Source organism: Diorhabda sublineata, chromosome 6, assembly GCF_026230105.1.
Source record: "Diorhabda sublineata isolate icDioSubl1.1 chromosome 6, icDioSubl1.1, whole genome shotgun sequence".
In the NCBI taxonomy this organism is placed as follows: domain Eukaryota; kingdom Metazoa; phylum Arthropoda; class Insecta; order Coleoptera; family Chrysomelidae; genus Diorhabda; species Diorhabda sublineata.
The window spans coordinates 10,805,666-10,827,750 of record NC_079479.1 but is presented as its reverse complement, the minus strand read 5'-3'; the positions used below and the strand labels follow the sequence as shown (position 1 = coordinate 10,827,750).

Genomic DNA, 22,085 nt, shown 5'->3' with positions numbered 1-22,085 from the left:
AGGTTAATAGAATCTATTACCTGTTGTTACAGCACAGCTAGGGCTGGGGGCTAATTTTTGATTAGTGGCACCGACGGAATTTAGTGGACTAGCTGCGTTTTGTGGAGTAGAGCTCATGCCGTGTTGAATTACCGTCGTCATGGGCGGTATATTTACGCAGGTACTGGTGGAAGGAAATGCTTGTGTTGTTACTGCCAGTGGGATATAATTTGCTTGGCTAATAACGGCGTGATGATGTACGTGCGGATGCTGATGAACCGCCGATGGACCTATTTGATATTGATAGCCTTGGTGTACAGCTACTTGGTGATGTAAATGAGGTTGTAACTAAAAAAATCATTTTAGAATGTTTAAATATATATTTTGCTACCCAGTTTTGATCGCAGTTTATTTTTTAATAAAAAAAACAGAACAGGACTAAACTTAGATTAATCCCTTTTTCTTTATATTTCTCACCTGTTGAGAATTATGATGCTGATGTTGCATGGTAGTATGCTGTGCTGTCGGGCTGACCTGCATCTGTTGCAATTGTTGAGTATTACAAGGAGGTGTCGCTCTCTGCCTGTTTTGTGTGGCACTGGGAGGTGTCGATCTGCTAACATTATGCTGTTTGGTAGAAGATGGTGTATTACTTCTATTGCTACGTTGTTGTTGAACTTGACGTTTACTAGAGGAATTTTGATGTAACTGTTGTGTAGAACTCTGATTCTGAACTAATTGGATGTTGTTTTGAGGTACTGTAGGACTGAAATGGTTCGATTTAGTAAAATGTTCGTTAAAAAAACACAAATAATTTACTTGTATGTTTACCTTACCTGGTAGCTGATATTGAAGTAGTTTGTAGATTCTGCAAGGTATGCTGAACTGTACAGTCATAGTTGGGTTGCTGTGTTGGATTTTGTACTACTGCAGTTGTTGGTCTCACTGTATCAACAGAATTCTGAGAATTCACATCGGCGGTGATAGTGGCTGGTGTTTCAAGATTCAATTGATTGACATCAATTCCACAATGTCCATAATGTAAACCGTGTACCGAACTCGAGGCGGAATCAGCGGTATAAATAGATGTAATATCTGTACTCGTCGGAGCAGTGCTTGGCGACTGTTTAATGGAATTAGCAAGTTGTTGAGATGCTTCTTCAATTTTCTGTTCTTTACGTTCTAATTTCGTCTTATTGTCTGATCTATCTGAGTGGCTGATTGTAGAACTGAGAGAACTGTGTTTCGTCAAATTCTGATTGTATGAACAGCTAGCGGACTTTGCTGATTCTTCTGAAAGGAGTTTACTTTGATATTTTTGAATACAATTGTGACAAATTTGGTTTAAAATAAGACTAATTCCCGAGAGGTTAACTTTAGCGGTTGGTCTACACATTTGCAAAACTAAAGGCCATTTTAAGAAACGAAAAATATTGATAGTAAAAACAGTCTGGGGTGGGAGAAATTTTTGTCATCGTCTTACTCGGGTATTTCAATTTACCATGATACACAGTAATTCTAAAAAACTATTCCAAAGAAGTCATCATCATTATTCAAAGATAGTATACATGTATATATTATAATCTAACGTTAATGTGAAATTGAATGACTGAAGATCCAAACTTTTCATTGTTAGGCAGGCATCCCTGAGTATGGATGGTGTTGCCGGTCACTACAATAACTGAGATATCGTCGCACATTCATTTAAAGGAAGAGGATTTCCCAATTTCGTCAAAGTATAGGCAATGGAAAATTCTCTGCTCACATTGGTTAATCTAAATCAAATGTGAAACAAAAATATCGAATGGTTAAAATATTATAAAATATTGCCACATCCTAATGATGGTACCTCTTCTGCCTCCTCTACACCATACAACTGTTATGTAGGGCTCACAAATATGACCGATAAAAAACTAAAGATGACAAACGGGGAGTATTATAAAAAATACGTGAAGTATTATAGATTTATATTAAGATTAAGTTTGCATATTATTGTAAATACTACTGTGTACATATCAGTGAAGAAATTCTAGAAAATTTTAAGACTGTTTTAACTTAAATCCAGTGACAGAACAAACAACTCCGCACCCATATTTTAACCAATATTAAGAAGAAAGTTAAATGTAACGTAAAACTTGGCTTAATCTCTTTCAATGTAGTCTTTAGTTATTAAATTGTTTAATAAATGACTGGAACATTCTTGGAAGGATTCTTTGAAATAACTTGAAAATACGTTGTTTTAGCCTTGTTGATATTAGAAATTGTGCCAAAATGTTTCCTTTCTAGCCTTTTTTTTTGTTTCCCGAAGAGCTAAAAGTCGCGTTGTACTAAATCCTGCGAGTAAACGGACTGAAAAACTTTTTGCAGCTAAAATATCGCCAATCAAATGCACTAATGACAGCCTTAAAATAAGCAGCATGAGGACATAGAAAATGTGAAAAACTTCGAAAGCCCTGGCGGAAAGGTCTAGACAAAGCAGGAAGATCTTCAGACCTACTTACCCATTTTAATCGTACTAGAAGATTCTTGTTCGTGTCGCAATTTTTTATCTTCCTTTTTAGGAGAAGAATGTTTTTCTCTACTCTCACTCCTGCTCGATTCCTTTTTGTTACTTGAACTACCACTAGTACTGCTACTTTGACTGGAGTATCTATGAGATTTAGATTTTTCTTTCTCACATGTTGGTTGTTTCGGTAACATGTCCAGAGGAGCAAACTGATGAAGCATTGGATGTGTATAACCCTAAAAACACAATAGTTCGTCAAAATTCGATTTTTATTTGAAAAATTTGGAAATATTTGTTTTTTCCTAACTTACTGAAAATTATTTATTTTTTCATTTTAATCGATAAACTAATTGATTTTTGACATAATACTGATTTAAAAAAAATGTAATACTCTTTCTCTTACAGACCAATAATATGTAATGATCCGTGACCACCCTTTTTAAGCTTGTTTACAAAGGTGCTATAATTAGAGGTAACTGACCCATATAACAGATTATCTACCTGAACTACCATTATCAGTTAGCCATCAAATATCAACCAATACATATCTCCACAAGTGATAAAGCTGCTCAACATGACTTAGTCTGTTATGTTCAGAGTTTATTGTCGTTAGCAAAAGACTAGTAACTTTCATCAAAGACGCGGTTCCGCTAAGTAATCGGGCACTCAATAGTGTTAAAGTCCAACAAGAGCGAGGAATAGCTATGAATGGCTGGATGGTCAAAAAGTAACTAACTTCAAGCCAAAAAAGTGACCTACCGGCCCCAAATTAACCCCAACCCACCGAGCAGCCAGCCCGTCTACGATTTGTCAATAAACACATTAATTGAACTGAAGCAATGGGGATCCGTTCTCTTCTCAGACGAATGTGCCTGCATAGTAGCGATAGAAGAGGGAAAGATTTGTACAGTGTTGCATAAAAGAAAACGTGGCTTTCCAGGTTCCTGTATGGCTTGGGCGGGTATTTCAATGGAAGCAGAAACCGACTTGGTTTTTATTGAAACTGGTGGTAGATTAACTGCGAATCGATACATGAAAAAAATTTTAGGAAATCACGTCTCCAGTTTCAACAGCGAAAACTTTATACTAATTCAAGAAAGTGTCCTTTCATATACTGAAGGTATCGCACGGCAGTATTTACAGGATGTTGGAATTGCCTTCAAGGATTGGACACCACGTAGCCCGGTGACTTGAATCCCATCGAGCATTTATGGGATGAAGTTAATAGACCGGGATCCCTCGCCCTTTTTCGTAAGTGATTACTAACAAGCTAATTTTTCGTCAGTAGCTTCATTTTGACGAGACGCCCAACATTAGCTAGTACAAAAATTTCGTAAGTGGTAGCTAACAGGGGTAATGAGAACATAATTTGTTGATTTAGTGGTTATCAAAAATTCATTACTAACTGGTTTTTTTATTTATAATTCTTATAATAATAATCTAAATTAGCCGAAAAAATATTTGTCCTACAAAATGCTAGGTTTGATCAACGAGGTCCCATTTTTGCAACATGTACTATTTACGAGGTCATGAAAAATTATTACTAACCAGCTGATTTTTTTTTTGTTGGTTAGTTAATAATTATATAATTTAACGCCCACATTGTCCTACACATTACGTGGAACATTTTTCTAGTCCGACACTCTTAGGTTGTAGTACAAATACTAGATGTAAAAATAATTAGTATCAAGTTGAAACTTCGTGAGTAGCTTCGTTTCAATGAGACGCCCAAGAATTTCCTTTACGAAAATGCTCGATTGTGGTAGCTAACAGGGGTAATGAGGACATAATTTGTTGATTTAGTGGTTATCAAAAATTTATTACTAACTGGTTTTTTAATTTATAATTCTTATAAAAATAATCTAAAGTAGCCGAAAAAATATTTGTCCTACAAAATGCTAGGTTTGATCAACGAGGTCCCATTTTTGCAACATGTACTATTTACGAGGTCATGAAAAATTATTACTAACCAGCTGATTTTTTTTTGTTGGTTAGTTAATAATTATATAATTTAACGCCCACATTGTCCTACAAATTGCATGGTATATTTTGCTGATCCTCCAATGGAATTTGAAATTCATAACAATAAAAATCTATTCATTCTGTACATTTTTCTATTGGAGTTTAGTTATATTAGTACGCATGCGCGCGATGCTGCGTACTGTGTTTAGTTACTCCATGCTGAAGCCGACTATAACCGTGCTGTTCTTTTCTGTTGACCACGTGTTGGACGCTCTGAAATAACTTACATTTTTTTTTTAATTGCTCAGCAAAAATGGAGTGTGTCTAATGTATATACTTAATTTGAATTATTCTTTTATTTATTTGTTTTATACAGAACTGAGCCAGCTGTAACATCGTCTGCAGCTGAATGTACTGAAGTTACAGACGCTTCGACTTCTTTAACGTCTGCTCCAATCGTAGAACCACACTTAATGCCATGCTCCTCTCGGTTAGTTCGTTGAATATTCTTTTTTTACGTTATTGTTCATTCTTATAATATATATATAATATAATTTCAAGTCGCCACCCTGACAAAGCTCCAAAAAAAATGTTTTCGGTTATTGATTTTTTCGTTACTAATATAATAGCTTCACATGTTATTATTTACAGAGATATCGAACAGAATGAAGAAACAGAAAACATTGCACATTCGCTGGATACTGTTGAAGAGAGCTATGCACATGATGAGATAGATGTTGAGAGTTTTGAAAATGATGGATCAGCCAAATCATGCTTTTTTTGCATGAAAATTAACATCAAACGTAAAGGGCGGCAAATATACTGCCGTAATATTAAAAATAAAATACCTTTTCTACAAAAAATTAAAAGCTATGCTACAGAATTGAATGACATTGAGATGTTGCAAAAAATTGAAGAAGAGAGTAATTCTGTCAACCAGTCTTCTTTAGCATATCATAACAATTGTAATGTCAATTATTTTGCAAAACATCAAAGAAAAGTTAATCCACCCTCTACCGATGATTGGTCTAAAAAGCGAGACAGCCATAAAATTGCTAAACAACAATTAATTCTATATATTGAAAAAGAAATTATTGCAAATCGTCGAGTGTTGTCACTAATTCACCTCCAAGATTGCTACACGGAATTTCTAAAAGAGACATATGAAAATACAGATTTAGAGGCTTCCATTTTCAGCACTCATGTTCTCAAGGACTTCATTCTGAAAACATTACAGAATAAAATTACAGTAATTAAAATTTCAAATAAGCAATTTTGTATATCCTCTGAAGTTGATATAGAAGCTATTGATGACGAAGAAATCCAAGACATCATATTTGAACAAGAAGCTCAAGATTTCGCTTTAAAATATCGCAAAAATATAATGAAAATAAAAAAAAACCTTTAACAGATTTCATAGATAGTGAAGTCTTGAATAAAGGAGAGTGCGATATTCCCAAGTGGTTAAATATTTTTTGGACTACTGCCTTGAGCGGCGTTGGCAAAGAAAGCTGCGATCGAGTTAGAAGATTATCTTCATGTTATTCACAGGATTCTATCTACAGCATTACAAGAGGATACATCAAACCGAAAAAACATATTTTATTGGGTATGACTGTAAAGAGCCTTACTGGAAGCAAAAAAGTAGTAGAGATATTAAATAGGCAAGGCTACTGCATCACCTATCCCAGTATACTGGAATTAGAAACGTCTGCTGCATACTCTTGTACTTCTAATAATCAGTTATGTCCTACCAGCATTTTACGCACTTCTATATTGTCATGTGGAGTAGCGTGGGATAATTACGATAGATTTGTGGAAACAAGCTCTGGTAAAAATACCCTGCATGATACAGTGGGTATTCTTTATCAAAATATCCCAACAGAAGAAGAGTTGAACATCATCGAAAGGAACAATGCATCTACAGTGTTCGAACAGAATTTATCAATTAATGTTCGTGATTTCTCTGGTCGTAGAAAACGTTCATTTGAGGACGACTCATTTGAACATTTACAGCCTACGAAGCAACGTCGTCCAGAATTTTGGCATAGTAGTTCATCGTTACCCGAAGATATACAAAATTCAGATAAATTTCAACATAAATACTTTGCGTGGGTACTTTCCCATAAGTTACAAATTTCAGACACGCCAATGTGGATAGGATATAATGCCAAAATTTTTGAAGATACTAGTAAAATTCAAAAGGTGGAGTATCTCACGCAAATTAATGATTCACCCACGGATCCATCAGTTGTGAAAGAGACGATGCGAAGAAGTTTGCAAATCGCTTCGGAATGCCAGAAAAATTTCTTCAGTGTTACTTACGATTTAGCCATGGCTAAGATTGCTTTACGGATACAGAGTGCCGAGGACGAATTTCAAAAACTTTTCATTAATTTTGGATCTTTCCATATAATGTTATCATTCATGAAAGCAATCGGGAAATTTATAAGTGGATCTGGTTTAACAAATATTCTTATAGATAGCGAAATTTTAGCCAGTGGTTCTATCAATTCGTTTTTAAGTGGAAAACATTTTAATCGGTGTAGAAAGATTCATCCTCTACTCTCCCTTGCTTTGCAGATTTTGCATTTGGAGGGGTTTTTACAGCAACATGATGAGAACCTGGAAAATATCCAAGAGTATTTACAAATATTTAATAAAGAAAAAAATGAGGACCCACAAATAACCAATGAGAATTTGAAAAAGTTATTTGAAAAATATGAACAATATAAAAGTGAAACTTTACTCGGAAGACATGGTAAAACACCTCAAATTTATTTAATGTACACCAGATTAGTTGAATATTATCTTCAATTAGAATACAGTATTCGTACGGGTGATTTTAATTTCTTTATATACATTTTACCAAAAATAACCAATATTTTCTTTTCAATGAACCACCATAATTGTGCAAGGTATATGTCTGTTTATTGGGATAAATTAATAAATATTGAAACAACACATCCTGGATTGCTTAATGATTGTCAAAAAAGTTTTTTGGGCATTCGCAGAACAATGAAACCGTTTTCAAGAATACCGATTGATTTAACACTTGAACAAACAATCAATGCTGATGCTGCTTCTAAAGCTTCTGGAATTATTAACGTTACAAACTCGTTTTCCGCACGACAAAAATGGTCAATTACTCATTCACTACGTACGAGTGTTATATCAAAAATGATGGAGTTTTGTAATATGAAATCCACCGATGACATAACGAAAGACTTAAAGGAGTCATCCATTAAGAAAGCTACGAAAAACTTAGAAGTATTAATGCAACTAATAAAGCAGTACACCAACCCTTTCTCGTTCGATCTGCCAAAAAATTATCTTTACAATATATCGAAAGGTCAGTCCGTTAGCGATGAAATATATCAATTTTTATCATCAGTTGAAATAGAGGGTGAAAAACAGCATCAGAATTTCATTACTGAGACTCGGATAACACCAGATAGGTTTGATGGAGCCATTAGTAAAAATAAAATTATTAATTTTGATTACAAGAATACGAAAAAAGTCAAAATTAATGGAAAAGTCAAAGAAATTAAAATGCAAAGAGATGTTTTTGGCCGTTTACTTTATGCATCAGTAGAAAATAAAATTGATATAGAAAAAGCATTAAGTTATCCTCTAGCTCCTGTTCCTTTTTCACTCTGTCATACTAATGGATCGATATGCAAGACCCCTAAATCTGTGATTATTAATGAATTACTAGAATATCAAACCGAAATTGAAAATCCTCCAGAAGCAGACATTCACTTAATTGATGGATTTTATTTATTACATACGCTGAAAAACGTTCCAAACAGATATGGTAAAATCTCGAAACATATATTACAAATACTTACATATAATAAAAAAGAAGTACATATTATATTTGACAAGTACAAAAAACCCAGTATCAAAGATTTTGAACATGATCTGAGAGGTGAAGAGGATACACAGTATGACGTCATACGTAGAGACAATAATCGTCCTGCGGATTTCTGCAAATTATTGAGGAGTAGCAACTTTAAAGAAAAATTTGTCGAATTTTTAATTGAAGATTGGACAAAAGATGAATTTTTTACCTTGATTGAAGGGAAGACTGTTAAACTTAATTATGATCAATGTTACACTTATGAGGTGTCTAGTGATAATAAAATAAAAAGAATTATTGATTATAATCTTTCTTGTTATCATGAAGAAGCTGACACCAAAATTGTGTACCATGTTTGTCAATTTAATCGTAACTATCGTGTGCAGATACATTGTACAGATTCTGATATACCAATAATAATGTTGGCTAATTTCAAGTATTTAAAAGATGAAATACAAGTAATAATTAATTTAAGCACAAATAAAAAAAAATGTACCTGAACATAAATGAAATTTATGCCAAGCTTGGAGATCAATTATCGTGTTCATTTGCTATATGCCATATTTTTACAGGAAATGATTACAATCCCGCTTTTTTCCGTAAAGGAAAAAAAAGACCTTTCAGTATTTTTAAGAAAAATAAAAATTTTCAAGAGGCTTTTATTCAACTCCTACGAAGTGATCATACAGTATTAACAACGTCAAATGAAATAGTTCGAATTATTGAAGAGTATGTATGTAGAGTGTACTCATTAAAAACCAAAAATGATATCAACAGAGGACGGTATGAACTATTTGAAAAAGGCTATAGATCAAAAGGTGGAAGTGAAAAAGTATTAAAAAAAATATTATAGGATATGATCCTTCCAGTTTGCCACCAACAAAACAAGAATTGTTGCAACAAATTAAAAGAACGGTATTCATCAGCAATGTATGGTGTAATGCACACATGCGGTGCCCCACAGATAAAGTACCTGAAAATTATGGATGGACAATAATTGATGGTAAATACGAGTATTATTGGTTTGATGGTCCTCAAAGCCCATCCTTTGAAGAATTATCTTCTCAATTGCAAGGTACCCTATTAATATTATTGAAATTTGGTTTTTAATTTTTCGGCGACATTAATTAATTTTTTCATATTATTACAGATTTAGATACCACGGAAGATCAGAATGAAGAAGATACTGATGAAGATGAGGAGAGTGATGCCAGTAGTGAGGATGAATGTTTTTCTGATGAGTCAGATGAAAATTAATTACTTTTTTTATATAAAAATATCTACTTTTTCATGTATGTTACATAATAAAGTTGATTTATTTCAATAAATATATTTTCACTTTACCTCATGTTGCACATAGGAAAAAGGAAAATTACGATTATTGTAGGACTACGGATGCATACCAGTTTTTTTGTAGGACATTGTTTTATTCGGATAAAAAACACAGTAATGTATCACGTGATACTTTTGTCCTACAGTTACTAATAAAAAAAATGGTCCTGTGGTATGGACAACTTAGGAGTCTAGGACTAGAAAAACGTTCCACGTAATGTGTAGGACAATGTGGGCGTTAAATTATATAATTATTAACTAACCAACAAAAAAAAAATCAGCTGGTTAGTAATAATTTTTCATGACCTCGTAAATAGTACATGTTGCAAAAATGGGACCTCGTTGATCAAACCTAGCATTTTGTAGGACAAATATTTTTTCGGCTAATTTAGATTATTATTATAAGAATTATAAATAAAAAAACCAGTTAGTAATGAATTTTTGATAACCACTAAATCAACAAATTATGTTCTCATTACCCCTGTTAGCTACCACTTACGAAATTTTTGTACTAGCTAATGTTGGGCGTCTCGTCAAAATGAAGCTACTGACGAAAAATTAGCTTGTTAGTAATCACTTACGAAAAAGGGCGAGGGATCCCGGTCTATAAGAGAAAAGTCCAAGCTAGAAACCCTGCACTAATCACGAAATCAGACTTTCATACGAGGCTTACTGGAAAATGGGATAAAATCGAATAAGATCGAGTAAAGAAACTTATTTAATCCATGAAAAAGCGATTATTAGGACCAGGGGAGAGAACATTAAATATTGATGAGTTAGTTTCGAATGATTTTGAAGATTATAAGCTTATATTTTCTTTATAGTTAATTATAACTCTTATCGTTTTATATTTTCTCTTTACGAAAAGAAAAAACTAAATGACAACATAGGCCACTCATTATAAAGCTAAGACTAATGGCTCTGGGTAAAACCAGAATAATAATGAAACTACAGTTTTCTTTGATAGAGACTATTGACCGCGAGCGTGCGTCTCGAATGGATTTGGTCACGAGTGTAGTTTTCATTATATATTTAATATAAATTATCCAACTCTTGTTAAAAAATACTAATTACCTTATTATCATAATAAATATTCTTTCCCCACAGCCTTTCCCACTGCCAATGGTATTGAGCTTGCGTCATATAATTTTCGGTCATGGCATTGGCTAAAAGACTCTCACTGTCCATGTGCATCTTCTGTTGTGCTTCATACATACATTTTTCTTCATGCAATTTGTGATGATATCGTTTCTCGTCGTATTTTTCTTTTCGGCTCTCTGATTTTGACGTTTCTTGTTTTGGTGATATTTTTGGTTCTATTTTGGTTTTACTATCGTGATGTTCGTGCGTCTTGATATCCGCATGAACATTATTTCTAGATTCAGAGTATTTCATTTCGCGAGAAGACACTTTTTCTGGGGGTTTCATTTCTTGCGTTTGCATTGGCAGATGTTGCAACACACTCAGTTTATGATCCGTCGCCCTTTCTTGTGGCTTTTCTACTGGTTTGGATTTCAAAGTTTTTTGAGTATCTTGATCGGGATTAATCTTGCGTTCTGTTGTTTGTCGCACCTAGAAGATAAAACATAAAATGAGATGAACTAAAAATTACGAAGACGCGGCAATTATAGTAATTAACACATGTAAACCATGTATATAATTTAACAAATTAAAAATTAAAATGTCATTTATGTTATTAGTACATATTAATGATTTAATTTAAGCGCCAATGGCAGAGGAACCCGAATTATTTGTAATATTCTTATATAAATATAATTTGAAATGTTTGTAATTGGTTTTATACATCACATCATTGACCATGATCAATAACATAAACAAAATTCTTATGGTAAAATTTAGTAAGAGCCAGTTGATATGCAACTGTCCTTAACTAGTTCCTACATATTCCATAATGGCTTGTCCGATAACTTCATCTCTTGTATTAAATAGAAAACGTTTCTTGTCTTAATTTAAAATGTACTTTATAGTTCTATATATGTTACTCTTTGTCAGTAATCAAATAAGTTAATGTTGAATGTAGGTTGCTTGGTGTAGTTCAATAACTGCCCATAACTCTGCTTCAATAGCAGCATCATCATATACAATCTTCTATTCACATGGCCATTGTACGCATTTCAACTTTCAAACTGTTTGTAAGTAAGTAAGATTAGGTTTGCGCTGTCAGCTATGATACACTAATTTATTTACACCCTTTCTATTCGTGGGATGAATTTATAAATACTGTCTTTTATATTCTTAATTTATTTAAACACTTAACTAACTTAGAATTTCCTAGAAATTAGTTAAAAAGAATCGATGTAAACAAATCACCTGCTATGGGAAAACTTATATAAAAAAACATCAAACAGGCCCGAGTTCGCCAAATCTTAGAATTTCATTATAACCGGATAGGGCCGGCTTCGTGTAGGAGATAAGTTTGCAACAATACATTATTATCATAGACTGATTTTCAGCACTTGGCAGCATGGACTTAACCATAGTTCGAAGTGATCTGCGTCCATATATTTCAGTGGTACAATTTTTTCAGTAACTACGTTCCTTCAGAAATTCACTGTCACTTCCTTTGGGAGTTATTATAAGTTGCTCTCATTTGCCTATAATTCTGACTGCTTATGATGGTGTGTCACCCCATTATTTTCAAACCATATACCAACATTTATCTTAATAATAAATTATTTGATTTTGTTTTTGCAAAATTCTGCTATTTTACGAATATACTTTCGTTGCCGACTGATTTCCTTTCTTTCTATCAATGCCTATTTACTGTTATATTCAGCAAAGGTAATGTTTGCACCAGGTTTAATTATTCTTATTGGGTACTACGTCGTTGCCTTTAATTGCAATAAATATACCATAACAGTCAGAATTTCTTGTAAAAAGAATGTGAAAGCAAGAACAAAAGGCAAAAATCTATTACACTCGAGTAGTTAGAGTGGTGCCTGCCATGTGCAGATGCCTGTGGATATTGATCTTGAACTTCTGTATTTTGTACTGTTCAGGAAAGACGGGCATCTGCAGGCAAATTCAGTGTTCATGAGGCACGTCTGTCTGTCGAGTACGTTTCGTAAAATCTGCTCTACTACAAATGCTGAACAGCATTTGCCGTGGTAATATCGGTAAAACATAGTCAGGTCAGCGAACTTTCTTGTTTGCTCAAGTTTCTGATCAAGTCTGAATCGCCTGTAAGTCGAACTGAAACAATAAAATTTAATAGAATTTCGTCTTCGTAATTGTCACGACGTTCTTTTTGAGGTACAATTCCATAAATAGTGGAGGATGACACTTTTACGACTGAGTGATTTCACCTATGGAAATATCTTTATCCAAACATTCCTTAATTTTCTTCTATTTGAACAAAACCTAAACTAATAAAACAAAAAATATCGATAAACCATAAGAAAAACAGTACTTTTAGCTCAGTATATAACACTGTATATACAATCTCTGACACTTGAATTTTTTATGTACCAATAATTCACGCAACTAATTTCATTTCTAGATTCAGACCACTACAACAACACTTACACTGTCGGGTTCTTCGAACTTTCCTTGGGTTGTTGGTTCATACCCGACTCAAAGGACCAGACAGTGTAATAGTGAGTAACAGTGCGTGCAGTTTAAATATAACCAATGGATCCCAAAAAATCAGACTTTCCAATTATAGTGTTATTAAATTCTGTTGACATCCTTCCAAATGAACAATTTGCCTCACCTGTTTTTGAATCACAGATTCGGTGTTTTTCCTAGGATTCGATTCTTCGGAAATAGCATTTAATGAAGGAAAATCCATAGGCCTCTGTTCCACAGGTCGCTGCAAAGGAACTTCTACGGATCGCTGCTGAAAACCTTCTGATGAGCGCTGCTGAGAAACTTCTGAAGGACGCTGGTGAGAGACTTCTGGTGGTCGCAGCTGAGAAACTTCTGGTAGTCGCTGCTGTGAAATATCTGGTAATCGTTGCTGTGAAACTTCTGGCAGTCGTTGCTGAGAAATTTCAGGTAGTCGCTGCTGAGATACTTCTGGTGGTCGCTGCAGAGAAACTTCTGGTGGTCGCTGCTGAGAAACTTCTGGTGGTCGCTGCTGAGATACTTCTGGTGGTCGCTGCTGAGATACTTCTGGTGGTCGCTGTTGAAATACTTCTGATTGTCGCTGCTGAGAAACTTCTGGTGGTCGCTGCTGAGATACTTCTGGTAGTCGCTGCTGAGAAACTTCTGGTGGGCGCTGTTGAGACACTTCTAGTGGTAGCTGTTGAGACACTTCTAGTGGTTGCTGCTGACAAATTTCTAGTTGACACTGCTGAGAAACTTCTGTTGGTCTCTGTTGATAAACTTCTAGAGGTTGTTGCAGAGATCTTTGAAGAGGATCGACAGGTTGTTGACAAGAAAGTTCTGCAGATCGCTGTAGAGGAACGTCGATGGTTTTTCTAGAAATCTCATTTAAAGGGGATACCGAAACATCAAGCGATTTTTGAGTATGCTGATCCACTGGAAGGTCACTAGTTTTTTTAATATGGAATTCACAAGATTTGTATACCGGCGGCTGGGATTGAGGTTCGTTTTTCTTCTGAGTTTGAGGATCAAATTTAGATATTGGAAGTTCGTTTTGCGTTATATAAGTTGTATTTTTAGAAGCCTGATGATTAATTTGCTTTGGAGATTCCATTGGTTTCTCAGTTTGATATTGGTTTTGTTTTTGGACTATAAACCCACTTTGTTTCTGAGTTGAATGATCTTGTTTTTGATTTTGACAGTTGACTGGTGTCTGGATCTGTGGTAAAAGTTGTGTTGGTGTTTGGACTTGATCAAACTTTTGTTTTGGGATTTGAGGCTCAGTTGAACTGTCTACTATACTAGCTTCAACGACTTTTTCAGTTTGATGCGGAATATTTGACACCATATCATTTGGTATTTTGATAGGTTTTTCAGAAACCTGTTTATCTTCATTTGATCCTTCATATATCTTGTCGTTAGTTTTAACGTTATCAGATTCTCCTTGAGACTTTACGAAGTTGACATCATCTTTTGTAGCATTCTTTTCTGATGCGTTATTTTGTGATATGGCATTTTCTTGTACAGGAGAAATCGGGGCAGTCTCTTCAACAGCTTCTAAAATTTTTTGAGCATTTTCCAAAAATTTGGTAATCCTGTTTCCTGGATTTTCAACTGTAGGGGTATCACTTGTATCCATTTTTTCGAGAGTCTTCTCTGGGACGACTATTACATTTTGTTTAGGTTCAATTATATTGTTTTTGTGGGTATCATCGAATTTCTCTAGTTCCATATCGGTCGATTTTCTACCAGATTCGATTTGAGAATCATCTTTTAGATGATCTAAATTCACCGTTTCGAGAGGAGTTACTTCGTGTTCTCGATTGATCGTAAGATCGGTCTGTTTTATGTGAGGCACTATTAAACCACTTTTGAATACTTCTCTATGAGATATAGTTTTGATTTTTTGTCCATCTATCTCCATTTCAGATTCGGATGTTGTGGTATATAATGGAGATTGAGAATGTTCGGTTTTTTCTATTTTATCATCCTTTACAGCAACATTTTTTTGGGCGGCTTCCAATTTCTCTTTTGGAGGACTAACTTTGGTATACTTGAATTTATTTGCTGGAGAAATTTCTTTCTGTACAGGTAATTCATCATTTTCCATTTCATCATCAGCTTCAGCACTAGAGTCTTCTTCTGTAGATATTCTAGAAGTTCGTTTAATTTTATCTTCTTTTCTGGGCTTAATTTTTTCTTTTTCTGGAGTGATGGGTGCATTCGCAGGTTCCTTTGTGGATTCTTCGTCAGACTTTTCAGATATTAAAGATTCGCTTTCACTGTCTTTTTGTAAATTCTGTTTTATCATTTCATGTAAAGTCAACTGTTTAACGATTTTTCCTCGCGTTTTAGCCTTCCCCCAACCACGTTTCTTTCGCATTCTTTTCCCAATCGATTTATGTTGAGGCGTATTAAGTGAAACATCACCAATAGTTTGAGATGTGTTTTCAATATTCGTTTTTGTGGTGACCTTCAACGTTTCTTGCAATTCCGATTCCGATTTTGCTCTGACATTTTCGACATTCGTTTCTTCAATCTTTAGTTTTTCTTTCTCCTTCTGTTCTTGTTGCTTCTTCACTCGTCTCTGAGACCATCTTTCGCCCAAAATCCGTTCTTTGGTAACGGAAGTTTTCTTTGGTTTGGTAATTGATTCCTCCAGCTGCAATTATAAAGAAATATTAAAAAATTGAAAGTAATATCTATGTTCAAAATATGATGTTCCATCATACATGTTTAGTGTACTATTAATATTAATTCATGAAAAAGTCTTACCGTATCATTTTTCACTGAAGTCTTTGGTGTATTTGATGATCTATTGTTACCCCTAGTAGCAACTGGTATTTTGTTACTTTGTTGATTAGCTCCTTCATCAGCTTTCTCAACTATTAAATCAGTTTTCAATCTTTTCCTTGATGTAACTTTTTCTATTAGTTTCCTCTTATTATTTTCTTGATTTTTCGGTTTTATATCACCGAAAGTGGTTTCGTTAAATTTACTAGGTCTCGTTCTTTTTCTACCCGACGAAGTAATCTCGATTTCTGCGTTTTCGTTTCCCTCGATTGACGAGCTATTCAAAGGAGTCTTCACTTCTAGTTTACTCGATTTGTTTATTCTAGAAGATGTCAACGAAATCTTTCGTTTTCTTCCTCTTTTCAATTTAACTCCGCTGTGCGCTTCTATTATAATTTTCTCCGGCATTGGTACTATAATATTCGCCGTTTCTTTAAGTTCAGGACTATCTTCTGGTTTCGATTCGATCAGTTGACTTATCGGTTGTGTTACAAGAGGTGTCCATCTTAGACATTCATAATCAATTGGTATTCTGGTTTTGGAGCTCCTTACTCTTTCCATATGTGCATCGACCTTCTTCCAATCAACACAAATGACTGGCCTGCTGACACCATCTTCCATCGGTACGAGCTTAATAAAACCAAGTAATTGAAGCGCCAATGATATATCTTGACAGTACATTCCGGTATCCCTACTTATTTCTGTTAATTTCAATTTGGCAATGCGATGAGTGTAGAGGTATTCTAATATCACCGATTTCCAATAAGCATAATAGGAAACTTTTCCTAAATCGGAAAGGGGTTTTTCAGGAGTGCCAGGTTGACCTTCTTCTTTCGAAAGTAAATAACCTAAAAGTAGAATGATGAATTTCAGTGATATAACCATCAAAATTTATTGAACAATTTATTAAATCACTTTAAAACCAGGTACAGGGAAAAAGAGGAGGTTAAGGAAGAATATCTAGTCAAGTTCGATGTCCTACTATGCAAAATACATCTCAACATGTATGAATATGAATAGCAGAGATCCGTGAAATAAACACATTAATAAGTTTTCAAATAAAGATACAATAACCATTATGATACGAAAAAGAATAACAGGTAAATTGTAGGGATCACCAAAAACAAATACTGAAAGTAAAATGCTCAATTTTTCAGTTAAGATAAAAAAAATGATAGCAGATAAATGAAAGGGCAAAGTGGCATAGAACTCATGCACCCCAGATAAATTATACTTAACAGAATAAGTACCAACCGAAAACAAAAATAAAAGAAAAATCTTTTAAGGATTTTATCACTAGTTTTGACCCTTTTGGCAACCAGTCAAAAGTTTTGGGAAATCCGAAACTCATACGCAACCTATTTGTGACAAACTAGAATATAATCTACAGTGGAGTAGAAGCGACGAAGAAATATCAGTATTCTTTGCTGAGCACCTTGTAAAAGTGTTTACTCTTAACGACGATGTACCTAATCCTGAAATGGAAAGAAGATTATCTGAAATTCGTCCGAACATGTCAGCAATTAAACCACTAACGGTAAACGATGACACATTCTAGACTCATTTGGTTCTCAACTAGCGCTGAACTATTGGTGTTAGTCGCACTAGTGCTAATTGTAGTTGTGTTGGCGTGTTTATTTTTGCCATTTTTATTGATATATTTGTTGCTACTGTATGAGTGGGAAATGGAAGAGAGTTGCAGTTTCTCTTGAAACAAAATTTAATGCTATTAATCGATTGGACAATGGTAAATCGATTAAAAAGGTGGTTGCTAATTTGTGGATTGGGAAAGTGACTGTTGGCGATCGGAGACGAAATCTTGAAGAAATCGAAAAAATATGTTTGAGTTTGAGTGAATGTGGTATGCCTAGTCTAAAGATTACGAGAAAGTCGCCTACGAACAGACGTTTGAAGCTCTTTTTTTTGTGATTTTCCCAGTTTCGAGGGATGGGCAGTGCTGTGAGTGGGCCTATGCTACTGACTAATGCACTTGAATTTCATAAGAACTTTAAAGACGACGAGGAAACATTTACCGCGAGTGAAGGATGGCTGGACCAATGGAAGAAGAGGTAAGGAGTAGTGCAGCTAAATATTAGTGGTGAGAAGCTATCAGCAGATTGACTCATCTGAAATCGCGGAATTTCAAAAGAAAATGGAAGAGATTGTGTTCAAGTAAGGATTAACATCTGATCAAATTTTTAATTCCGACGAAACTGGCCTTAATTTTCAAATGCTACCTTCTAAAACTTTGGCAGCAAAATGTATTTTATATTACTTACTAAAATCGATTAAAAATCTTCCGAATCCTTGTCGCTGATACTGCGGCATTGTCATAATACAAGAAACATTGTATTTTTGCACGCAATGCTTTTCTTTGGAAAAATATCCTACCAAATGACATCCTTTTTTGTCATTCTTAGTCAAAACGTAGAATAGAAACGGTTCTACGTCGTAGTATAATGTTTTGTGATCCAAAAATAATTTAGCCAGCAGACATAAATTTTGACAATAGATTTTGTTAACATTTCCATCAACTTCGAATACAGATAAGTCATTACATCGATAAATTTCTGTAGCTGGTGGATGTCTCCAAGTACATTTGTCTTGATGTCTTTCTAATACTGCCTTGCTTTTTGTATATTTGAGACAAAATTCGCAAAGAAACAATTTTGGTAACCTGTAATATACAGAAAAAAATAAATAATATTCACTTGATAGTCTAAAATATGCTTTCACCTACCTGGCATATTCTTGGGGAAAGGGACTTGAATACCAAGTTTTTATTTCATATTTCCCAAATTCTATCGCCGAAGGGCATCTTATTTCCAATGGTGGGTTCAATGGACCCAAATTAGATGTATTCAGTGCTACTTCAACTTTAGGCGGCACCGGAATAGGTAACAGCGCCGCTGTCGCTTCAGCGGCTCTTTCTCTAGCTTCCTTAAAAAGCTCGACATCTTTCTGAGTGACTCCCGGTGCTAAATGTATATTCTTAATATCAACTAAAAACATTTAAATATATATTATTAATTTACATGGTATTATGATGCTTCCAAAACAAAATCAATACTGCCACTTTCCAGGCGGAGAATCTAACTATTGGAAGATATGAACAGACAGTCAGATTGTCACGAAAAAAATATCAACTAACAAATAATAAAAAAGCTGATCAAGTAATGTCTTTGAAACAAAAAATGAACCAGGCAAGAAAAGGATACAATGTTCTCCTTATCTGTGTGCCAGCATAAAGGGGTATATGAGAATGAGAAAGCAAAATAAATACTAGACAAAGCTAAATACCTCAGCCGTGCACTAGAATTGGACTATTTATACAGAGACTGTCCATAAGAAACTATGACTTGAAAAGGACTGATAAATACGAATTAAGTATAATAACTGGCGATTACATGATGAAACACAAAAACACAATTTATGTATGCACTGATACAGCAGGTACCTGAGCTGACCGAAGTCGAAATCGAAGAATTAATATCATTAGTTGACTTAAATAATAGTATATATCTTTGGGGTTGTATGCAGAGCTGTAACACACATGTCCAGGCCAGATCTAGTAAAGGGGGTTCACAATAGATCTTGCATAGCATGTTTTTTAAAAGTAAACTAACTATTATTTTTTTTTTTTTAACATTTTTGAGTTTAAGTTGAAGAGTGGTATTTTGAGTTTATGTTTTGAATATAATTAAATACATAGATTTAAGTCACATGGCGTTTTAAGAAAGTAAATGTATGTGTGAGAGAATTCATGTCCTACTATTAAATAAGCAAATATAAATATGGATTTTTCTGATTTTTGAAGCTGAATTTTATTGAAGATTAGGTTGTGATACATGAATGTATTCAGAGGAAATATTTTACGCTAAAATATACAGGGTGATCCATTTAAAAAATACGAAGTATGTATAAAAAATTTTAAATACGACACTGATTTTTATGTAAAAATATCTGTTACAAGCAGATTTCCTTTTTTTCTTTCATATACAGGACCTGAGAAATAATAACATCTCCAAAAGTGAACATTTTTGTTTTCGCCTTGTATTTCTGGAACAAAAGTAGTTGGAATATTTCTATTTGTGGCTTTAAAAGGTTTACAAAAAAGTGATGCAGAGTCGCTATCTTAAATAGTAGCTGAGTTGTCGTGCAACCTCCAAAATAGGACATGTGTACATCAAAATGAGAGTTATACCGAGTCTTAATTTCAACGGGTACTGGAAGCAGCCATGACGACTTTGCGTTTGACCATCCAGAAAATTTAAAATCTCGTGTTGAAGCCCGCTTTTCTATTTACCACCTCACAACCCAACAAATACACGTTTACACGATTAAATTTCGCACTCCTTTAAGTAAAAACTCTGAGAAGGTTTTTCGCAGTAAAACTAAAAATAATGATGTCTAGAGACCAACAGATAACTTCACAAAGCAAATAAATTTGCACAAGCTTACGGCAAACTCAATTGCTTATCCCACGAGGCCATTTTTAAATGAACATTACCTTATTTTGACAGTTCGTGAGGTTGCCCCATAATTTTAAAATAAGTTATTTCAAGTTTAGACTATAATATACGTTTCTTATTTTTATTTTCTTTTAAAACATGTAAATTTGCAGTAGAAGGACTAGACACAGTCGATAGCCAGTGGGTTGAGACCCTAACAATTTAAAAAATTAAACACTTACTTATAGAGTTATTTTGGTAAGGCACAGCCGGCGGATTCGCTACATTCTGATTCCTCTTCTTCATACTTCTGGGTTCATTGTCAGTTTTTGTCTTAACTTGAGAGGTAGTTGCCGTTTCTGATATAGGAACGTTCTGATTTTCAGATTTAATCAATTTCCTCTTCTCGTGTTGTTTAGAATTAACTGCCGTTTTCACCAAATTTGACGGTGTCAAAGAAGTAGAAATTTCCGCTTTAGGTTCAGAGATAGATTCGGCAGGTATGGATTCGGCTTTACATTCAACCTCTGGTTTGACTCTGGGGTCCGTATCTGGTTCGATTATCGCATCAGCTCGAAGTGGTGACAACTACAACACAAAATATTATTCCATTAGCTTAAGCCAATTTAGAATTTTAGGTTCACAGTTTGTGACATTCACACACGCACGATTTAATAACAAACTTATTATCTGCCGTTTGTCTTTGGTGTCTGAAGACGAGAGCTTTGTTAACGAAAGAGCGCCAAAAAGTGTGATTGTGATTATTTGTGTAATTGTATATAAGAAAATATTTGAATGCCTTCAATAAATATTCTTGATTTCAGGTATACTTGAATAAATATCCTGTTATTTTTTAGAAAAATTTTCAAGTTCTGACATCACTTTAACTTTCAACAAAATAACAAAAATAAAGGTGTTAAGCCAAAACACCAAATAAATAAAACGTTATTTATTTATTATTATACTTAGTTTTCTATAAGTGGAATTCGTGCTGTGGATATTTAAACTAGTTCTGATATCGAGCATAATAAGACCTTAATAATGCATTGTAGCCTAATTTTAGAACAATTGATAACAACTTCTATGACTTATAGAAATTACTAGATTCTCGAACAAATTCGAAACTTTGAAAACAATGGGGTAGTTGATGTTTATATAAATTTTGTTTGGTTGGAATTTTATTCGCATACTCAGTAATTTTTTGGTTTTATTTTTTTTCTTTTGAAAGCGTTATAAAAGTAACGCACGAAAAAAAGATGAAGTTGATAATCAAAACTGTACAAAATTGTACTACGAGGTTTGTTAGTCAAGTTTTGAGATAACAAAAACAAATATTTGTAATTGGATATTGTTTTTAAAAAGATTCTCCATTGAGATCAATACACTTTGTCATACATTTCAACCATTTGTCGAAGCAAAAATAGTAGAGCCAATTCAAATGTTGATCTTTTAAATCATCTTTGAATATCTTCGGACCCTTTAATATCTGCAAGCAAATTCAAAGCACAATTTAGGGGACATTAAAAAATATCTTTTGAACGATGACGAATATTCTTTGGAATCAATTCAATTTGAACTGGACAACTTGTCCTCATTACGTCACCTGATGAGTGTATGTCAACGAGCAGTGACT

The 22,085-nt window shown here is 34.1% G+C and overlaps 1 protein-coding gene across 3 annotated transcripts in view; it reads right to left on the bottom strand.

Annotated features, from left to right (window-relative positions):
* The window catches only part of LOC130446121 (histone acetyltransferase KAT6A), a 48,018-nt gene that overhangs the window by 13,143 nt on the left and 12,790 nt on the right, over nt 1–22,085 (bottom strand). For 2 of the 3 annotated variants that reach the window (XM_056782209.1, XM_056782211.1), the window contains exons 10-19: nt 20,695–21,040; nt 18,742–19,003; nt 18,281–18,678; nt 15,984–16,849; nt 13,375–15,870; nt 10,716–11,213; nt 2,481–2,721; nt 816–1,272; nt 457–745; nt 21–327 (exon numbers count right to left, since the gene is read on the bottom strand). In XM_056782209.1, the coding sequence (XP_056638187.1) occupies nt 21–327; nt 457–745; nt 816–1,272; nt 2,481–2,721; nt 10,716–11,213; nt 13,375–15,870; nt 15,984–16,849; nt 18,281–18,678; nt 18,742–19,003; nt 20,695–21,040 (6,160 nt within the window). The remainder of the gene's footprint in view (nt 1–20; nt 328–456; nt 746–815; nt 1,273–2,480; nt 2,722–10,715; nt 11,214–13,374; nt 15,871–15,983; nt 16,850–18,280; nt 18,679–18,741; nt 19,004–20,694; nt 21,041–22,085) is intronic. The other variant, XM_056782210.1, reaches the window with a different exon arrangement.